Source organism: Scyliorhinus torazame, chromosome 11, assembly GCF_047496885.1.
Source record: "Scyliorhinus torazame isolate Kashiwa2021f chromosome 11, sScyTor2.1, whole genome shotgun sequence".
In the NCBI taxonomy this organism is placed as follows: Eukaryota; Metazoa; Chordata; class Chondrichthyes; order Carcharhiniformes; family Scyliorhinidae; genus Scyliorhinus; species Scyliorhinus torazame.
The window spans coordinates 130,916,464-130,937,644 of record NC_092717.1 but is presented as its reverse complement, the minus strand read 5'-3'; the positions used below and the strand labels follow the sequence as shown (position 1 = coordinate 130,937,644).

The 21,181-nt window shown below is 44.5% G+C and overlaps 1 protein-coding gene across 3 annotated transcripts in view; it reads right to left on the bottom strand.

The window, feature by feature from the left end:
* The window catches only part of atp6v1h (ATPase H+ transporting V1 subunit H), a 155,707-nt gene that overhangs the window by 108,894 nt on the left and 25,632 nt on the right, over positions 1-21,181 (bottom strand). For all 3 annotated transcript variants that reach the window (XM_072467771.1, XM_072467772.1, XM_072467770.1), the window contains 2 exons: positions 16,755-16,868; positions 5,494-5,598 (listed from right to left, as the gene is read on the bottom strand). In XM_072467771.1, coding sequence (XP_072323872.1) covers positions 5,494-5,598; positions 16,755-16,868 — 219 coding nt within the window. The remainder of the gene's footprint in view (positions 1-5,493; positions 5,599-16,754; positions 16,869-21,181) is intronic.

Sequence of the window (21,181 nt, the reverse complement as noted above, 5' to 3'; positions counted from 1 at the left end):
TTGATTGTGGAGCAGTTCTCCTGAGCATGGCCCAGTCACAGCATGCCATGGCTGGGAACGTCGGCGGCTGTGCCCAGGTGCTGGCCAACGTGGCGCACACACAGAGGGAGGTGGCCCAGTCCCAGAGGGAGGAGATAGCACAGTCACTGGTTGATGTGACACAGACCCAAAAGGTGGTGGCACAGTCAATGGGTGATGTGGCGCAGTCCCAGACAGAGATGGTCCACTTCCTGTGCTCCATTGCCGCGAGCATACAGACCCTGGATGATCCTCCAGGATTGGCAGCGGCAAGAAAGCCTCAGGGGACAGCCCCACTTGCACCCTTGTCCCATGGAGTAGCCCGCATGGTGGCGGGCACCTGCTCGATCACTCTCCTGGTTGCTTTTTGGGCATCAGTCTGTGGCCTCCGGATAGGCATCATCAGCTACGACCACAGTGGATAACCCGTCGTCCGGGAGCCAACCCCGGAGCCAGCTTGGGGGCGGGGGGGGTTTGGCTCAATCGCATATCCCAATTTCAGCGTCAGCCAACGGAGGACCCCGCCCGGTTATCTTTTAATATGAAGCAAAAATTTAAGAGTAAAAAAAATCCCCACTGGATTTCCAACCCCAAAAACAAATCATCTAGTCATTGTCAGTTTGTTTATTCGTCCCTGCAATGCCTAAATTGGCTATTGTGTTTCCTACATTATAACAGTGACGATATTTGATAACAAGTGGAGGCTAAATTGGGTTGGTGTAGCACCATTTATTTCCACTGACTAACTAAGCAACTCGTTCCGAAACTTGCAATAGGAATTGCATATTAGCATCTTGGTAAAGCAGTTTAATTTGCGCACGTGTATCTTCTGTATCATGATCTGCCCGATGAGACATGTAGGTTTTGAATGTTGCCAACAGGTCAGTGTGAAATGCCGATTTGACATCAATGCTGCCATTTTTCAAATGTACATTCAGGCCAACTTCATTTTAACCTCACAGAGCTACCTGGACAACATTACGCTCAGAGACTCATGCACCGACTGCAGCAAAGGTCCACAATCCGACTGGTGCGTTGAGTGCAAGGTGAGGCGGTTGGGCTGGGGTAGTGATCTGGTGAAGCTGGGGGGCAATGTTATAATAGGGCTGTGGCTGGGGTTAGGACAAGGGCTCACAATATCAGGCAGAGGAGCAAGGAGATGGATGGAGGAGACAGACAATGGAAGGCACAGGAAAGACCAAGAGGAAGGAAGTTGAACCTCACGAAGCCTGCATGAAAAGCTCACAAGCAAGGGGGTCAAAGAGATACCAGATGGTTTACTCCAAGAGGATGGATGAAGTCTCCAGAGTCAGTGGGCAGAGGTCCAACGGGGCATGGGCTTCTCACAGGTGATGGGCTCGGTGAGGGGTGCAGGTGGGTGAACGAAGGAAAGATGAGGCTGTTAGCATTTTCCATCTGTGTTACTGACATCCTGCATGATCTGGTAAAGGCAGGTGGGCTGGAAAGTGACGAGTGTGCTGGACTGATATTTGAATATGGCGCCAGGGCCTCGGAACCAGTCAGCTGAGGGTGGGTGGATGAATCAACTGTTGGTCCGCCAGGAGGGTCAGAGAGGAGCTCGTAGGTGCATAATTAATGAAGTTACAAGTGCAGAAGCTGCCACATGATCCTGCCATTCTGGTTGATGGGACAGGAGCTGCCGGAGCCGCCTGCCACTTAATCTCAAAATGGGAGAATTGTGCCAATTGTCACAGGTTGGGACCACATTAATTGGAGTTTAATACAGTGCAGAAGGAGGCCATCCAGCCCATCGAGTCTCCACAGGCCCGTGGAAAGAGCACCCTATCCCTGTAACCCCACCTAACCTTTTGGACACAAAGGGGCAATTTAACATGACCAATCCACCTAATCTGGACTGTGTGAGGAAGCCGGACCACCCGGAGGACACCCACGCAGACACGGAGAGAAAGTGCAAACTCCACACAGTCACCAGAGGTTGTAATTGAACCTGGGTCCCTGCAGCTGTGAGGCCTAAAACAGGTGGGTTTTAACGACAATGATTCTAGTATTCAAACCTAGGTCCTCAGAGTATTACCCTGACCCCTCTGGATTACTGGCCAGTGACAACACCACTGTGCCATTACCTCCCCAGTTGATGAAAGAGGTTTCTGATTGAAACACATGATTCTGAGAGGGTTTCAAAGGGTAGATGCAGAGATGATGTTTCCTATAGTGGAAGAATCTAGAACTACTGTCGTAGTTTCAAAATCTCAGCAATCATCGATCTGCTGAACAGAAATTCAAGTAACAGCACTCTTGTTTCTGTTCTTCACTTTACAACCTTTTGCTCAGAGTTCAAGATGGCAACCACTGTTCTGCCAAATGTTGCTGTCCAGAAAAAAAAAAAAATTATTTACACCTCTTCTTGACCCAATTTTTCTTTCTTTACTTGACCCACATGCTAGCCCCTTTCCCCATATCAATTAACTTCTCCCACATTCCACCCGATCACAGGCCACCCCTCCACCGCCCCCAACTGCTCAAAAGCTGTTCCTTCTCCAACTTTCTGCAGTTAAATTAGTTGAAATGTTAATGCTGTTTATCCCTCCACAGATGCTGCTACACCTGCTGAGTACTTCTAGCATTATGGGTAAAAAAGCATGCCAAACAGTCGGCACTCATCATACTGAGTCAGCGCACAACAGACTACCCACTGATAGCCCGCTGCCATTTAATGCTCTCTGGAGCACTGATAGGGAGTGGGCAGGACTTCTGTCCACCCTTGGAAGGTTGTGCCACTCAGGAGAGCTGTGGGCCAATCTGATTTACGAGTAGCTCTGCAACCCATCCAGGCACAGCATTGCAATCGCCAGAGGAGGTTCTGTCCGGAACCAAGTCCTAGAAATATAGAATCCCTACAGTGCAGAAGGAGGCCATTCAGCCCATCAAGTCTGCACTGACCCTCAAAGAGCACCATGCCTAGGCCCACTCCCCCGCAAACCTGTAATCCAACCTAACCGTTGAACACTAAGGGGCAATTTAGCATGGCCAATCCATCTAACCTGCATATCTTTTGACCATCCTCAGGGTAGGTCCCAGGGCAGTGGAAGGGTAGGAAGATAGGGGATGCTCAGGGGGACGTGGACGATTGCATCGGGAGGTGGGGTAGGCCAATGAGAGGGCAGGAGCTCCAAGGTCCCGGAGGGATAGCCACCCCAAATCTGAAGGGGCCTTCAGATTGATGCACCCCACGCCCCCTCCCCCTTGCACCAGAGATGGAGAAAAGTTTAATTTTCCGACCCTACTATCACTTGCTTCCACCAGCCTAAAAATTGTGGCCGAGTGGGAAAAGCCTTTGCGTGGCCATTTGTAAGGGTGTGGTTTCCCACCGGAGACCCTGCCTTCCCAACCGTGATATTGCATCTGGATCAAGACGGGCGGATCCCAGGGGGAATCCCGTCCATACAATTTAACCCCCACGCACCTCTGAGCCTGCCTTGGTGGGAGGGGTCTAAAATTCTGTCCCGTATGTGTTTGCTTGTTTTGTAGCGAATAGTGACATGTGGAGCAACACAGAACTATTTTCACAGGGATAAAAGATAGTTATTTTTATAGAACAACATGATTTTACAGACTCATGATATAAACATGGACATAACTTTCATAACCCTGATGGACAAGCTTTCATAATGGGAACATTAAAATGGTACGAATTTTAAGAGCCAATGTCAGTCAACTCCAAACAAACATAAGATATGTCTTCGTAAAGTAAATGACTGTTCTTTCATATTGAATCTGTATTAAAATGTATTTTGGGTAAGTACTTTTGAACTAAACAAACATACATGATAACCATCAACAGACAAACTGTTGTAAGCTCATACATCTGGATTCATTTATCACAGTATTGTTGTATAGTCACCTTTCTGCATTAGTACAGCACAAGGTTGTTTGACTATCATACAACCTAAAAACTGTTAATCTTCACAAAACTTAGGCAAACAAATCATTTTGCTCTCAACGTAAATACCAAAATCTGAAAGCTAACATAGCAATAATCTCAGTCACATGAACATTAATTGACACAGTTACCACCCAAAATGAGAAATCCCCAGTTGGGTAGAGTCAAGGGCCAATGAACAGAGGATGTCCCAGGCAGGGTTGGGAGGACAGACAGGTGAAATCCTAGGCGAGGTACAAGCTTGTTTCAAGACACCCATCAAGTGAGCATGGCATAGATAATATAATCTTTGTTCTGTACTGGAAACTACAGCTAAGGCACATAGAGGTGCTGATCCTCACATAAAACCTAATAAATACCCCCAGTGCAGCATAAAGGAGTCACAATGATCATCAGGATGGAGCAAAAACACTTAAAGATTAACGGGGGCAATTCTCTAGTCACGTTGCACTAGACACATATCCCGCTATGTTGGGAGAATTTAGAGAGAGGCATGAAAAAGGATTGACACCAGGCGCCAGTTTCTAATACTCCCAGGCACTGCGAGCAGATGCAAGATTTATTAAAATTCGCATTTAAATATGCAGAATCAGCTTGAAGCCAATTTCTCCCAACTGCTGCAATTCTCATGTCCGCTGGCGCAAAGTGAAGCTGGCACGAACCACTATCGGTCTCCAGAAATGGAGGCCAGACTTGATCACACCGGGGGCAGAGACCATTGTAGCCACCAGATGGTCAGAACCAGGTAGGCACTGCAGGGGTGCCAGGTGGGCACTGTCAAGGTGCAGGAGGGTTACAGGGTGGGGCATGGGCATTATGGGGCAGGGCCTTTGGCAACCCCATAGAAGGGTACCACTCACCTGTGGTGCAGCTGTAGCATTATTTGGAGATCTAGGCGACCTATCTCGGGAGGATCCAGCCTGGCCGACGTCTTCCAGTCCCACACATTTAATTTTCGCTGCAAATCACCCCAAGCTCCAAAAAAATGACTGAAGTGTGGGAAGGGCAACCGGTTCCACACAGGAATAGCCGGTGTAATTCACACTCATTTGCATGCCCAAAGTGTCACATTTTGTGAGACTTGCACCTTATGTCTTTATTTGGCATAAAATAGGAAATTAAGACATTTTTTTAAAATGGCTTAGACCATGTGTTTTAGAATCCACAGGAAATGACTTGTGCCAGTGACCGCATCTGCAGTGTTTTCCAGCAATGAAATGAAAATTGAATGAAATGAAAATTGCTTGTCACAAGTAGGCTTCAAATGAAGTTACTGTGAAAAGCCCCTAGTCGCCACAGTCCAGCGCCTGTTCGGGGAGGCTGTTACGGGAATTGAACCGTGCTGCTGGCCTGCCTTGGTCTGCTTTCAAAGCCAGCGATTTAGCCCTGTGCTAAACAGCCCCTGCAATAGAATCAATGCTGTTGCCAGCAAGCTTATTTTATACACTGACACTCTTATGAGGGAAATGACACGGTCACTAACCTTTATCTTACAAACATTCTATTGAGTGGATTAAGCCCAACATTAAATACTTAATTCGCCCAACAATTACCTGGGAACTCAGCTGAGTTTTAATCCAATTGAAATAGTAGTTCAGATCACTCCCTTCCATCAATTCACGCCCCCAAGCAGCAAGTTTTGCTATAATTCTTGCAGCCTGCAAGCATAAAATGCAACAATTCAGAAACATTGCCATTTGAAATGGATATAAATTTGGATCATCTTTTCGTTTGCATTTTCAATTTTAATTGTGACAAAAAAATGTAGGATGTTAGAAATCAAACCACATTTAATTAATGTTCAAATGCTGTTCAGAAACTGAAGAGAACAGACAATTGACTTTTCTACTTACTTAAATACCTTCATTTGTATTCATACATGATGAACCACTTGAGACTATATTCATAATTTCACTTTTCCATAAATGAAAGTAGATACGGGGCTAAGACCGAGAAAGGGAGAAAATCCCAAAACAAGTCTCACATTAAAACTATATTCGTAGAGAATGGTAATCTGACCTCAGAGGCATACATATATCTCCATATATTTTCCTTCACAGCATCCAAAGTTTGAAGAAATAAAATGAATGCACTTGTTTTAAGAATATAAATTAACTTTTCTTCAGCAGCTCTGTCAAATAATCTGCACTCCAAATCCATATCTTATGCACTAATCTATGTTTTTCCCAATTTCAAAGGATAATCAAAAATGGGTTGAATCTATAATTGTGCAATATAGGTGTATGCTGATTTAATACGGCAAAGAATAGAAGCAAAGTTATGCTTCCAAATCGAATCTCCCTGATTAAAGTACAAAACGTAAAATATATAATGTAATAATAAATTTGTGTAGCGTCTTTAACATAACAAAACATCCCAAGATTCTTCGCAGAAACATTATAAAACAAGGTACAACACTGTGGTGACCTGCCAGGGCCTAGCTTTTAAGGCAGATTAAATTGGATATCCTAAATTAAAGAATTGGGTATTTTAAAATCATATTGCAGTCAAACTCAGGCAGGCTGTTGGAATTCAGACTTGACCAAAGTTAAATACACAACCAACAAACAAGCTGCCAGAAAGAATGTCTGGACCTGCCCCGCCAATCGCCGATCAGGGGATCATCGCACCCTATTTAATATACACAGGTCTATTGTCGGTAGCCCAGATCGGGCCAGACCTTCTGTCATCGAGAGTTTCTGCTGTTATCTTATATAGGAACAGGTCCCACACCACCAGAGATGGGACACCTGGGGCAGGCTCAGGTGTCCTGTTAAACGGTCATCAACCGGACCACTGGATGCTGAGACCCCCTCCCGAGGCACTATTGTCAGAAAGCCAGAGGAAATGACAAAAGAGGGTGAAGAGAGAGGGATAAAAACAGGCACCCAAGGCATATCGGCACAAAGACTCGATAGAACATAGAACAATACAGCACAGTACAGGCCCTTCGGCCCACAATGTTGCACCGAAACAAAAGCCATCTAACCTACACTATGCCATTATCATCCATATGTTTATCCAATAAACTTTTAAATGCCCTCAATGTTGGCGGGTTCACTACTGTAGCAGGTAGGGCATTCCACGGCCTCACCACTCTTTGCGTAAAGAACCTACCTCTGACCTCTGTCCTATATCTATTACCCCTCAGTTTAAAGTTATGTCCCCTCGTGCCAGCCATTTCCATCCGCGGGAGAAGGCTCTCACTGTCCACCCTATCCAACCCCTTGATCATTTTGTATGCCTCTATTAAGTCTCCTCTTAACCTTCTTCTCTCCAACGTAAACAACCTCAAGTCCATCAGCCTTTCCTCATAAGATTTTCCCTCCATACCAGGCAACATCCTGGTAAATCTCCTCTGCACCCACTCCAAAGCCTCCACGTCCTTCCTATAATGCGGTGACCAGAACTGTACGCAATACTCCAAATGCGGCCGTACCAGAGTTCTGTACAGCTGCAACATGACCTCCCGACTCCGGAACTCAATCCCTCTACCAATAAAGGCCAACACTCCATAGGCCTTCTTCACAACCCTATCAACCTGGGTGGCAACTTTCAGGGATCTATGTACATGGACACCTAGATCCCTCTGCTCATCCACACTTCCAAGAACTTTACCATTAGCCAAATATTCCGCATTCCTGTTATTCCTTCCAAAGTGAATCACCTCACACTTCTCTACATTAAACTCCATTTGCCACCTCTCAGCCCAGCTCTGCAGCTTATCTATATCCCTCTGTAACCTGCTACATCCTTCCACACTATCGACAACACCACCGACTTTAGTATCGTCTGCAAATTTACTCACCCACCCTTCTGCGCCTTCCTCTAGGTCATTGATAAAAATGACAAACAGCAACGGCCCCAGAACAGATCCTTGTGGTACTCCACTTGTGACTGTACTCCATTCTGAACATTTCCCATCAACCACCACCCTTTGTCTTCTTCCAGCTAGCTAATTTCTGATCCACATCTCTAAATCACCCTCAATCCCCAGCCTCCGTATTTTCTGCAATAGCCTACCGTGGGGAACCTTATCAAACGCTTTGCTAAAATCCATATACACCACATCAACTGCTCTACCCTCATCTACCTGTTCAGTCACCTTCTCAAAGAACTCAATAAGGTTTGTGAGGCATGACCTACCCTTCACAAAGACATGCTGACTATCCCCGATCATATTATTCCTATCTAGATGATTATAAATCTTGTCTCTTATAATCCCCTCCAAGACTTTACCCACTACAAACGTGAGGCTCACCGGTCTATAGTTGCCGGGGTTGTCTCTGCTCCCCTTTTTGAACAAAGGGACCACATTTGCTGTCCTCCAGTCCTCTGGCACTATTCCTGTAGCCAATGATGACATAAAAATCAAAGCCAAAGGTCCAGCAATCTCTTCCCTGGCCTCCCAGAGAATCCTAGGATAAATCCCATCAGGTCCCGGGGACTTATCTATTTTAAGTCTGTCCAGAATTGCCAACACCTCTTCCCTACGTACCTCAATGCCATCTATTCTATTAGCCTGGGGCTCAGCATTCTCCTCCACAACATTATCTTTTTCCTGAGTGAATACTGACGAAAAATATTCATTTAGTATCTCGCCTATCTCTTCAGACTCCACACACAACTTCCCATCCCTGTCCTTGACTGGTCCTACTCTTTCCCTAGTCATTCGCTTATTCCGGACATACCTATAGAAAGCTTTTGGGTTTTCCTTGATCCTTCCTGCCAAATACTTCTCATGTCCCCTCCTTGCTCGTCTTAGCTCTCTCTTTAGATCCTTCCTCGCTACCTTGTAACTATCCATCGCCCCAACTGAAACGTCACACCTCATCTTCACATAGGCCTCCTTCTTCCTCTTAACAAGAGATTCCACTTCCTTGGTAAACCACAGTTCCCTCGCTCGACGCCTTCCTCCCTGCCTGACCGGTACATACTTATCAAGAACACGCAGTAGCTGATCCTTGAACAAGCCCCACTTATCCAGTGTGCCCAACACTTGCAGCCTACTTCTCCACCTTATCCCCCCCCAAGTCACGTCTAATGGAATCATAATTGCCCTTCCCCCAGCTATAACTCTTGCCCTGCAGTGTATACTTATCCCTTTCCATCATTAACGTAAACGTCACCAAATTGTGGTCACTGTCCCCAAAGTGCTCTCCTACCTTCAAATCCAACACCTGGCCTGGTTCATTACCCAAAACCAAATCCAACGTGGCCTCGCCTCTTGTTGGCCTGTCAACATATTGTTTCAGGAAACCCTCCTGCACACACTGTACAAAAAACAACCCATTTTTGTACTCGAACTATATCTTTTCCAGTCAATATTTGGAAAGTTAAAGTCTCCCATAATAACTACCCTGTTACTTTCGTTCTTGTCCAGAATCATCTTCGCCATCCTTTCCTCTACATCCCTAGAACTATTAGGAGGCCTATAAAAAACTCCCAACAGGGTGACCTCTCCTTTCCTGTTTCTAACTTCAGCCCATACTACCTCGGAAGAAGAGCCGGGGTGTGCCCCCACGGTGGCCTGGCCCGCGATCGGGGCCCACCGATCTGCGGGCGGGCCTGTGCCGTGGGGGCACTCTTTCCCTTCCGCCTCCGCCACGGTCTCCACCATGGCGGAGGCGGAAGAGACTCCCTCCACTGCGCATGCGTGGGGAACTGTCAGCTGCCGCTGACGCTCCCGCGCATGCGCCGCCCGGAGATGTCATTTCCGCGCCAACTGGCGGGGCACCAAAGGCCTTTTCCGCCAGCTGGCGGGGCGGAAATTCGACCGGCGCGGGCCTAGCCCCTCAATGTTGGGGCTCAGCCCCCAAAGATGCGGAGCATTCCGCACCTTTGGGGCGGCGCGATGCCAGTCTGATTTCCGCCGTTTTGGGCGCCAGTCGGCGGAAATCGCGCCGTTTCCGGAGAATTTCGCCCAAGGTCAGGCAATCCTCAGGGATCATATTTGCAGACCTTTTGGTGACCCATTTCGCATCATCTCACGACCCCCACTTTGAAAAACATGATTCAGAATATAGTTTATGGTTAATTTACTGTTTAATTGTATTAAATAAATATTGCCGAACTTGAATAGTGTTTGTGGTTTGTTCTCCTCATTATTAAAGAAACCTAGGTAAAACGTTTGAGTAAGCAAACTGGTCGCAAGCATCGGCGGTTTTACAGGTACAACAACACTGAGCCAGATAGGAATTATTAGGTCAGGTGAGCAAAGTTCAGTCAAAGATGTAGGTTTTAAGAAGTATCTCAAAGGAGACAAGTGAGAGAGAGAGACACGGGGAGGTGAAGAGTGAGAATTCCAGAGCTTGGGGCGTAGGCAATAAAAAAGCACTCAAATGATACAGTAATCATGATTAGGAATACACAGGCGGCACAGTGGTGCAGTGGTTAGCACTGCTGCATCACGGCACCAAGGATCCGGGTTCGATCCCGGCCCCGGGTCACTGTCCATGTGGAGTTTGCACACACTCCCACTGTCTGCCTGGGTCTCACCCCCACAACCCAAAGATGTGCAAGGCAGGTGGATTGCCACGCAGAATTGCCCCTTAATTGGAAAAAATTGGGTACTCAATTTTTTTTTAATGATTGGGAATACACAAGAGGCCAGAATTGAAAGATTGGAGAAGATTACAGAAACAGTGAGGGGCAGGTCCATGGAGGAATTTGAAAACAAGGATGAAAATTTTAAGATCTATTTCTCAACTAGGAGCCAATAAAGATCAGCGAGCACAGGGTTGATAGCAGAATGGATTTTCTACAAATTAAGGCATGCGTATCAGAGTTTCGAATGACCTCAAGCTTACGGAGGGTAGAATGTGGGAGACCAGACAGGCGTGCATTAGAATAGTTGAGTCTAGAGATGAGACATGGATAAGGGTTTCATCAGATGTATTGAGACAGGGGCAAAAACAGAGCAAAGTTACAGACGCGAGGTTGGAAGCTCATCTTGGGATCAAATGTGACAGACTTAATCTTAAGACTGTTGCCGGGGGAGGGATGGAGTCAGTAGATAGGGAACGGAATTGGGAGCGAGAACCCGAAAGAATGGTTTCAGTCTTCCCAATATTTAATTGAAGGAAATTTCTGGTCACCTAGTACCACATGTCGGATAAGCAGTCTGGTCATTTAGCAACAGCGGAGGAGTAGTGGGAGTTGGTGTTATCAATGTACATGTGAAAAAGAATAACACGCCTTCAGACGAGGTCATGAAGGGCATCATGTAGATGGGAAATAGGAGAGTGCCACAGGAGGCACTAGTGCAGGACTTGGAAAAGAAACCATGAAAAATCATTCTCTAGCAAATGGGACCATGTGAGAGCAAGTCCACCCAGTTGGACAAAAGTGGAAGGGCGTTAGAGGAGGATGGTGTGGTCAACCATGTCAAAGATGCAGAGAGATTGAAGTAGAAGAGTGGCGTTTACTTTTGTTAGTCCCCATTTGTTAAGTTTGGTAAGAGCCGTTTTGGTACTGGCGGGGCGGAACATGATTGGAGGGAATCAAGCATGGAGTTCTGAGAGTTGATCACAGGTTTGGGAAGTGCCGATACTCTGGTAGAGGCCAGAAGAGAGGTTTAGAGATGGGATGGTAGTTTGGAAGGGCCGAGGGGGTCAAGGGTTAGTTTCTTGAGGAGAGGGTTGGCAGCAGATTTAAAGGATCGATAAAGCCATTTACAATATTGGCAACATCGGGGCTAGGAGGGGAAAATCGGGTGAGCAGCAATTTAGTGGAAATAGGATAAAGATAACAGAACTTGAACCTCATGGACAAGGGGAGCTCGACGGGGCATGAGGAGAGACAAGAGAGAAACTAAAAAAATTGTGAGCTTGGGGCTGGGGAAAAGAGGAGCAGTAAGGAAGCTCTGTCAGGCTGGCTAATGATAGGAAGGAGAGGCAGAACTGATCGATTACCTCCTCCTTCCTGATAAAGAAGTCCATGACTTCCTTACATTTGTTGGAGGTGTGTGTGTGTGTGTGTGTATATGTATGTATGTGTAGAGAGAGAGAGAGAGAGAGAGAGAGAGAGAGAGAGAGAGAGAGAGAGAGAGAGAGAGAGAGAGAGAGAGAGAGAGAGAGAGAGAGAGAGAGAGAGAGAGAGAGAGAGAGAGAGAGAGAGGAGTGTAAAGGTGACCGTCTGCAGTCCAGAAATCTGAGTTATCAGTACATTCCAGGATGATCCTGGGAAAAGGTGAGCATTTTAGCTGATGTGTTTGGGCTTGGTAATGTTTTCAGTGGACCAGACAGATCTCGTAGATAGCTAAACAAGTTGGCCACCATATCCGTTCAGGTCTGCATGCCTTTAGATTAAGTGAGCAGAGATGAGGGCCATACCTGGGGGAAATGTCCAGAGTGAGGGAGATTAATGGTTTATTAGGGAATAGGACCAAAAGGTGAATGTGGTAAATCAATAGCATCAGAAATGTTACAGCAAACGAAGAGCCAAATGTTGGATGGTTGGTATTTTGAAAGTGAAGTTGAGTGAATTGGGGTATAGCTTTTCCAGAGATGGATACAGGAGGTAGGCTTGTGGCACAGAAGGGGAATGTGGATGAGGAGCGATAAAATAATGATCAGAAATGACCTGTAATTGAAATCACACAATGGCAATGTCACAAAGGTGGCTGTGTATAGGTCTTGGGAGTTTACTTGGGAGGGAGAGATTTAGGGAGGATCAGGGGACAGTGAATATGATGGAGAGAGCTTGAAATCACCGAGCAAGAGAAGTTATAGAGTGCAGTGGCTGAGGGATGAAAACAGTGAAGACATCTCTGTAAGAAAATGTTTTTCGTACCTGGGAGGGTGGTACGAATTATTATTTTTAAAGTGAGGAGATACTCAAAGGAGGAGCAAGTGCTAGAGGAGTGGGGGGAATCAAGCCAAGGTGTGATCTTGTGATAAATACCACACCGCCACAGCCATGACAGGTCAAATAATGGAAGACCTAACCAGACACAGAGGCTTCATTAAGGGCAAAAGTGTCATCACCCCTCAGCTAGCTTTTCATTTGTGGCCATGATGTCAATGCAATCATACACAAGAAGCTTCTGGATAGCAAGAGCCTTGTTCACATTAACCTATGTTCCACTTAAAGTGAAGAACTATATCTCAGTCAAATAAAATCCTAGACATCATAAAGTAACAACCAGATTAAAAAGTAGGCACTACTGTCATTATCTCAATAAAATAGTAACTGAAATCAAAGAAAAAAAGAAATCGGGAACAAAGTTGGAGCAGGTGTAAAAGAAAAGCAACATAATTAGCCTTTTCAAATATGTATGAAAGCCAAATATTTCAAGAAAAAGCATCCAGAGATAAATAATTCAATCTATTTGAACATGAGCACTCTTTCAAATGCGCAGGCAGCTTGCTTTCAAGCAGAAACACAGTATCACCAAAGGCACTGTTCACTAAATAAAACCACCTACAATCAACCTTGACCATTCAGGCTAACACTGTGCAGTGAAAAAAACAATCATAATAGAAACTCAACAGATGTGTAACCTTGATATTAAAACTTGCAGTACTTGCTCAGACAAAAGCACTGTGTAATGAACCATAGGCATATAATGCCACCACTAACTCAAATAATGTCTCATAGCAGGTGATGTAAAAACTTAAAGTGGGTGATGTTATGACAAGATGGTATCATCTTAAAATCAAACATATTGAGAGAACAATGTACCCACATTTTGTTTCCACCTCAAAAAATATGCAATACTTCATCTGCAACACATTGGGCCTTCTCACAGGAAGATGAACTGTTCTGAAAACAGATTAAATAAAGCTCCTTAAATAAATTTAACAGCCAGAGACTGGCTGCGTGCTTATCTGGGTGACAATACAGGGTGCTATCCATAATCAGAGAAGACAATCAACCATATTTGTCTGAGACAGGTGACACTGTGAAACCCAATTCCAGCATCAAGTCAAATGACGGTGTTTGCTCTGCAAGTGCAACTCCTTTGTGTTTGTTTGATTCATATGTCGCAATATTAATTTTAAAATTTAGAGCAAGTCCATTACCCAGTTGTACGATGTGCAGAGTCTATTCAACTGTACCTTTCAATTGATATAAATGTGTGCTTGAAGAATGCATGAAGCTTTTTCTGACCAGAAACTATTTGTTCAATGGCAGTAGCTAACAGCAATTCTGAGTATTGCAGTTCAGTCCTCCTCTTGTCTGGAAAACTGAAATGTGATTAGAGGTCCAGGGAAATGGAACACTGCCTTACAATTTTAGTCATCTGCAGAAATCCATAAGCATCAGAGTGCAGACTTTTTCACTGGGACCCTCAGGAAGGAGAAAAGTCTGCCTTGGAGCACCTCTGGACAAGTGAAATAGTAAATGGAAACAAAACTTTGTGAAAACTCTACTAGGTTATTGGCTTTCTCAGTGAAAAAGTCCTTCTTACCTTCATGCTTTTAGCGCTAATCCAAACTATGTCATTTAATGATAAATTCATCAACCACTGGAAATAATTGCATTATTAGATCACTCCTTATATTCACTGATATCGCCCTAGTTTCGACAAGCTTCATAACTATCATCCCTGACATTATCATCATAAATCTTCATTAGAACTTTTCAGGTCTTCAACAGTCCAGATAGTTATAGAGGTGTGGGGAGCACAGTAACAAGGGTAAGTCCAACAAGGCGAGGAACATGGAACTTCTGCCAATTTAACAGCACAGCTTCAATATAACTGTGTTCTGTTTCCCCAATTGCACTGCGGGAGCTTTCCCTTAATATGACAGTGAAAACAGCACTCCTGTAGCACACTGTATAACAGGCGAGTGTGCATTTGTTGTCAGAGACTAGCTTCTCCGCTTTATACATATTATAAATATATATATTTACCTATGATATGCTACTTTTATTTGCCACATATTTACTAACTCCCCTAGGCAGTCTTCAACCTTCTGGTCCATTGCACTCTTGTCCATTATTTGCCTGCCATCAATTTGCATCAGTCAAATTATTTAACACATTGTGCCTATATCATTTATATATAAGGAACACAGATCCATACGGCATAGCTACCACTTCAATGCCATGGTCAAACGTTTTTGCAAGTCCAAAATGTTACACCTACTGCATTTCTTTTACCTACACGCTTGTTCATTTCCTTGCACACGTTAAATAAATCAGCCAAGCAAGCATGACCAGCACTTCAAACCCATGCTGACTGTCCCTTCAGTAGCTGTGAAAATAACAGACAAATTAATCTGACAAATGGTCCACAAACCCAACTCATCTGGTCTGTTCTACTCAGATGCTACCTGACCTGGTTTTCAAATATTTTCTATTGGGTTTTAGATTTCCAGCATCCCCAGTATTTTATTCTTACATTATTATATTAATGAATCTCCACAAACTTACTTTCAAATTGCAGCTAGCAGTGCTTTGATAAAGATTTATCCTGACGAAACGTTAGCTCAGTTTTCTCTCCACAGATGCTGTCAGGCCTGCTGAGATTGTCTAGCACTTTGCTATTACTCAGATTCCAGCATCAGTAGAAATTTGCATTTATCTTAGTGCAAAATGCATATTGGGTGCCAGTGTCATTAACATGGGGTATCGCAGAAAAGGAGCTTAAATTTGTGCTTATTTCGCAAAAGTCACGGTCCAAGGAATTTGTTCCAAGAAACATCAATCCAAGCGACTAAGCTAAAGTACAAGGGCAAAAAAAAATCCTTCAAATGATCATCTCCATTCGAATTCCCAAATATCTTGGGTATTTTTGTTCTGCATATATTTAAACCAGCGTGCGCTTTCTTTCTCCAACCCACCCTCCACAAATTTTAATAAAAGAAGTGATTAGTGATAGCTGACCATATTTTCCCTGAATTGAAGTCATTGTTTGGTCCAAGCTAGGTGTCAACTCAAATTAGCCCAAGCGGGTCCCAAGGACCCAACAATATAAATTAAGGAATTCTAATTCAAGGAGCAGAAAACCCTCCTATTAATGAGACCTTATAACAGGAACAATACCATATAGAATCACAGAAACATTACAGCACAGGAAGCCATTCCGCCCATCACCTTCCTGCACCCAGTCCACAGCCCTGCTTCTTAGAGCACTTTAAGGTGCAGATCCAGATACCTTTTAAAATAATTTAGGATCTCTGCCTCCATCACCAACTCGGGCAGTGAATTCCAGACACCCACTACTCTTCTCATGTCCCCTCTACACCTTCTGCCACTTATCTTTCAAGGTACACCTATCAGCATGCAGCATTAGATTATGAAAAGGAAGGGCAACACGGTAGCGCAGTGGGTTAGCTCTGCAGCCTCACTATGCTGAGGTCCCAGGTTAAATCCCGGCTCTGGGTCACTGTCCATGTGGAGTTTGCACATTCGCCCAGTGTTTGTGTGCGTTTTGCCCCCACAACCCAAAGATGTGCAGGGTAGGTGGATTGGCCACACTAAATTGCCACTTAATTGGAAAAAATTAATTGGGTACACGTTATTCTTTTAAAAAATAAATATTATGAAAAGGATTTTTGTGACCATGCTCATCATATGATTTTGCAAAACCAAGCAAACTTGGTCAAAGTTCTACAGTTTGTGTTGGGTGCTCAAAGAAAAATTGCTTTGAGGTAGAGTGGGTAAGCTGAGCTCATGTTAGAACTCCACTGGCAACATGTTACAGCTGTGGAGAGATCTAAAAACTCAACCTATACAAGTCCATGAGGAATAGGAAATCAATCAAATTAAAAGCAATTAAAAAGTTCTTATTGTTCTCGGCATTTACTCAGAAGCATTTTTTATAATCAAATCAATCCATCACAACACGACACACTTCACTCACCATATGAACAGTAAATAGATCCTGTCGATTCAACATTGGTAAAAAGTATGACCAGGCCGTATTCTTGGTTTTTTTGGCATAATCAAAGAAAATGTTGACTCGTTGGTGGTTTTCCTGTTTAAAACAAATACCATTTATAACATCAACACATATCAACCAGAAAACATTTAGGCAGAAAGTGAAAGTTAAAACTTGACCCTATGGGCACAATCTACTTGCCACGCTACACCTTAAATGCAGCGCAACGTCCCAGTGTCAGCGTGGGTCTCACCCCCACAACCCATGCTAAATCGCCCTTAATTGGAAAAAAATAATTTGGTATTCTAAATTTATTTTAAAAAGCGGCACAATGTGGCCAGTGGCCAATAACTGCTGAGAGACCCCGCTCCCAGGATCTACCCGGCTCGACATGCCTCACGAGATCCAACACATTCTTGCGAGATGTCGCAATGTGAAGCCTGCCCACTGTGGGCGGGATCACTTTTTAGCAAATCTACATATTAGAATGAGACAGCTAGTCATACTCTAATATGGGGCTGGTTTAGCTCAGTGGGCTAGACAGCTAGTTTATGATGCAGAACAAGGCCAGCAGCGTTCAATTCCTGTACCAGCTTACCCGAACAGGCACAGAAATGTGGCAACTAGGGGCTTTTCACAGTAACTTCATACTTGTGACAATAAAAAGGTTATTATTATTAATATTCCCAAGATCTAACAAAGGCGTTGGGATCTAACCCCCTCGCCTCTGGCGAGGTCGGGCGAGTGCCTTTCAGTACAATTCTCCACAAACGGGGACCAGATGGAACGGCAATTGTGGGGGTCTCCAAGAGGATTGCAGGCCCCCAAGGTGCATGCCCTCTGGACAGGGTGACACCGGTATGCCATCCATACACCTTGGCAGTGCCACATGGGTGCTAGCCTGGCACTGCCAAGGTGGCATGGTGGCACTGCCAGCTGGCAGAAGCACTGCCAGGATGCCAACTGGCATTTATTAAGTGGTGTCGATCAGGCCAGGGAGTGCCCCGTGCAGGACTCCTTACAGTGCATTGGAGCTTGGCCAGGGATCAAGATATGGGGATGCCATTTTAAATCTCTCCCTGCAATGAGGAGTTTGGGTGAGCAGGCTGCTCGGTACAGGAAACGGGTTTAATTTATGCCTCGGCTGCATGCTCCCCGCTGAGGCTCCGTATCTAACCAGGGTCACGCAGATAGAGTGTGTTTCTCGGCACTGCAAACTCCGGGGAAAATGCAGCTAAGAACACTCACTGTGGGACATAGTTCCAATTTGGTTAGATCGCGGCCTATGTGAAAATGAAATGAAAATCGCTTATTCTCACAAGTAGGCTTCAATGAAGTTACTGTGAAAAGCCCCTAGTCGCCACATTCCAGCACCTGTTCGGGGAGGCTGGTACAGGAATTGAACCGTGCTGCTGGCCTGCCTTGGTCTGCTTTAAAAGCCAGCGATTTAGCCCAGTGTGCTACACCAGCCCCTGTTTTCCTTTGTACTGACAAGACATCTAAAACACAAATTTTTACGACACAAGACTGAAATGTTAGCAACATACACTTGGGTCTGTCTGTTTTATATCATCACTTCCGCACAATATTCCCTCATGCTGTCAAATGTCAATAACCGACTCCAGTATTTGTCCACTCAGTCTCCAATTCTGCACAAACCCCAGGATCATTCTCCTGTGTTACAAAACTTCACAACACAAGTAAATGCCAGTTCCCTTCACCACCACTGCTAAATACTAAACACCTACTTGCAGTTACAGTCAGGCATTACAGCAGGAAAGGAGGGAATTACAGCACAAAAGGAGAGAATTACAGCACAAGATGAGGCTGCACGGTTGCCTAGTGGTTAGCACTGTTGCTTCGCAGTTCCCGCTTCCCACTTGGGTTGGTTTCTGCGCGTTCTCCCAGTGTCTGCGTTGGTGCCCTAGAGATGCTCCGGTTTCCTCCCACATGTCCCGAAAGGAGTGTTTGTTAGGTGAATTGGACATTCTGAATTCTCCCCCAATGTATCCGAACAGGAGCCAGAGAGTGTGGCGACGAGGGGATTTTTACAGTAACTTCATTGCAGTGTTAATACTTGTGACACTAATAAAGATTATTATTATTAATTCAGCCCGAGTACATGCCTACTCCCTGTAGAACAATCGGGTCAGTGCTATTCCCCCTCCTCTATCCCCAGAGCCCTGGAAATTTATTTCCAGCCTATGCCCATTTAATTTTCCATAGTAATCATTGATTGTTTCAGTTTCCACCATCCTTATAGGCAAGGAGTTTCCCACTTACTGCACAAAGTTTTTTTTCTCACTTTCCCTCTGTATGGGGGGGACGGGGGGGGGGGACCGGGGGGGGACCTTATAGGTCCCCCTAGATCTTGCAGAATCAGCAAATGGGAATAGATTTACTGTCATCCACTTTATCTAAATCTGTCATAATCATGCATACCTCTATCAAAATTCACCTCAAACTATTTTGTGCCAAGAACGTCCTACCTTCTCCAACCTAATCTTGTAGCCATACTCATCCTCGGGAGCCATTGTGATAAACTTCTTCTGACTCTCAAAAGATCTTCACATCCTTCTTAAATTTCTTAACATGGTAACCAGAACTGGACTACAATGCTAGAACTGTGGCCAAACCAGAGCTTTATAAGGTTCAGAATAATCTCCTGCTTTTCTACTCAATGAGCCATAACTTCTGACTAGTGTCAGAAAGTGATGGCCTACAGGATTTAGAAGAATATATTAAACACTTACCTTGTCTTGAAAACTGCGCTGAAACATCGGATGGCCAGATCTGCTTGGGGCCTGCATCAAAAAAGCCTCCTTGCAGGCCTCAGTGCAGACCAGCTCTAGCCAATTCAAGGAGGCCATGTCCCCTGTTTATTGCACTAGCTGCCATAAACTCCTAAGTTTAAAGAGCTCAGCAAAATTGGCAGGGAGAAAGTATTATGACCAAATTTTTTTTTTGGGGGGGGGGGGGGGGAAAGAGAATCGGCCTGTGTATCTTCAATTGATACTCAGATGTTAGGAGAGATTTTAATTCTCCTAACTTTTTCCAGAGTAAGCATTGGTCAAACCCCATCCAACATTAGCAATTTAAACTAGCCTTTTTTTGAACGATACCCAGCACAAGGAAATTGCCCACGGTGCCATCATCAGCATGCAGACAAGCTGCCCAACCTCTGCAGCTTTCAACAAGAACACCAAAGGCTGAACATGTGTTACCCTGCTGCGTTCGGTACATGTGCTGGAGCCCTTATGGGAAATGGCAATCCTGAACCTCCACCCAGAATTAGGCAAGTTCACATTTCTTAATAGAAAGCTGGATAAAGGGCCAGATTCTGCTCTCAGCAGTGACCAAACAATGCCAGCTGTTCATTACAATGTGGGAGCATGGTGCATGGTGGAAACACCTAAAGTGACATGGCAAGTAGGAATCTTGTAACAGAGCAAGCAATTATGCATCTCCTTAACCAATCAAATCAAAGAATCATTAATGATCAATCTAGTCAGGAACTGTCAGTTAGAATATTTAATTCAATGTCAAATCAGTTAAGGGCGACAGTGAAAAAAATATGGGATTGAGAAAAAAAAATTAAGTATCCAACACAAATTATAATCTCAATACTTATAAAAGTCAATTTTGTCAGTAACTCAAGACTCATCATGCTGTCAAAAATGACCTTAAACCGGGATGGACAAATGATATTTGTGTGAGCACTAAGCAGAGCAGCATTACAGTTTTTGTATTTCAATGTGGAGTCTCTCAGCTAGATGAGTAGAGTGTAGTTTCTGGAGGAGCAGGGTAACCCGGACAGCAACTGCCTAATTTCCCCTTTTAACTGCACAAGTGCAGTTGCTGACCGATTTACACTTTAATAATAATGATGAGCACTGCAAGCCTCACCCACTATTTCTAAAGCACAAGCAAAATCCAGATTGAAAAAAGGAAAAAGCAAAGGCTCTTATGAGCATATAATCTTTTTCTAAAGTTAGTAGTGGCAGAACAAATGGTAGGATGCAAGCAGCGAGGAAAGTATGGCTGTGAAGGATAAAAAGAATAGCAGCTACATAAAATATATTTTTTTATTATTGACAATAGAAGGAATTTATAGGTTTATTAGAGAAGGATGAATGTTAGATGCACTGTATAAAATAAATTAGATCTGGGGGAAAAAACACCAGCCATAAAGGCACGGACCAAAGTCATTTAAAAGGAACCAGGAGAAATGACAGAAAAGCCTCGGAACACAAATGATTCGATCACCTTAGATACCAATAACTGCAAATGAGCCAACATAATACCACTGTTCAAAAGCAGAGAGAAGGATAAACTGGGTGACTACAGACTCAGTGGTGAACAAATGATTAGAATTCACAGAAAAGAATGAGTTCCACAAGTATCTTTCA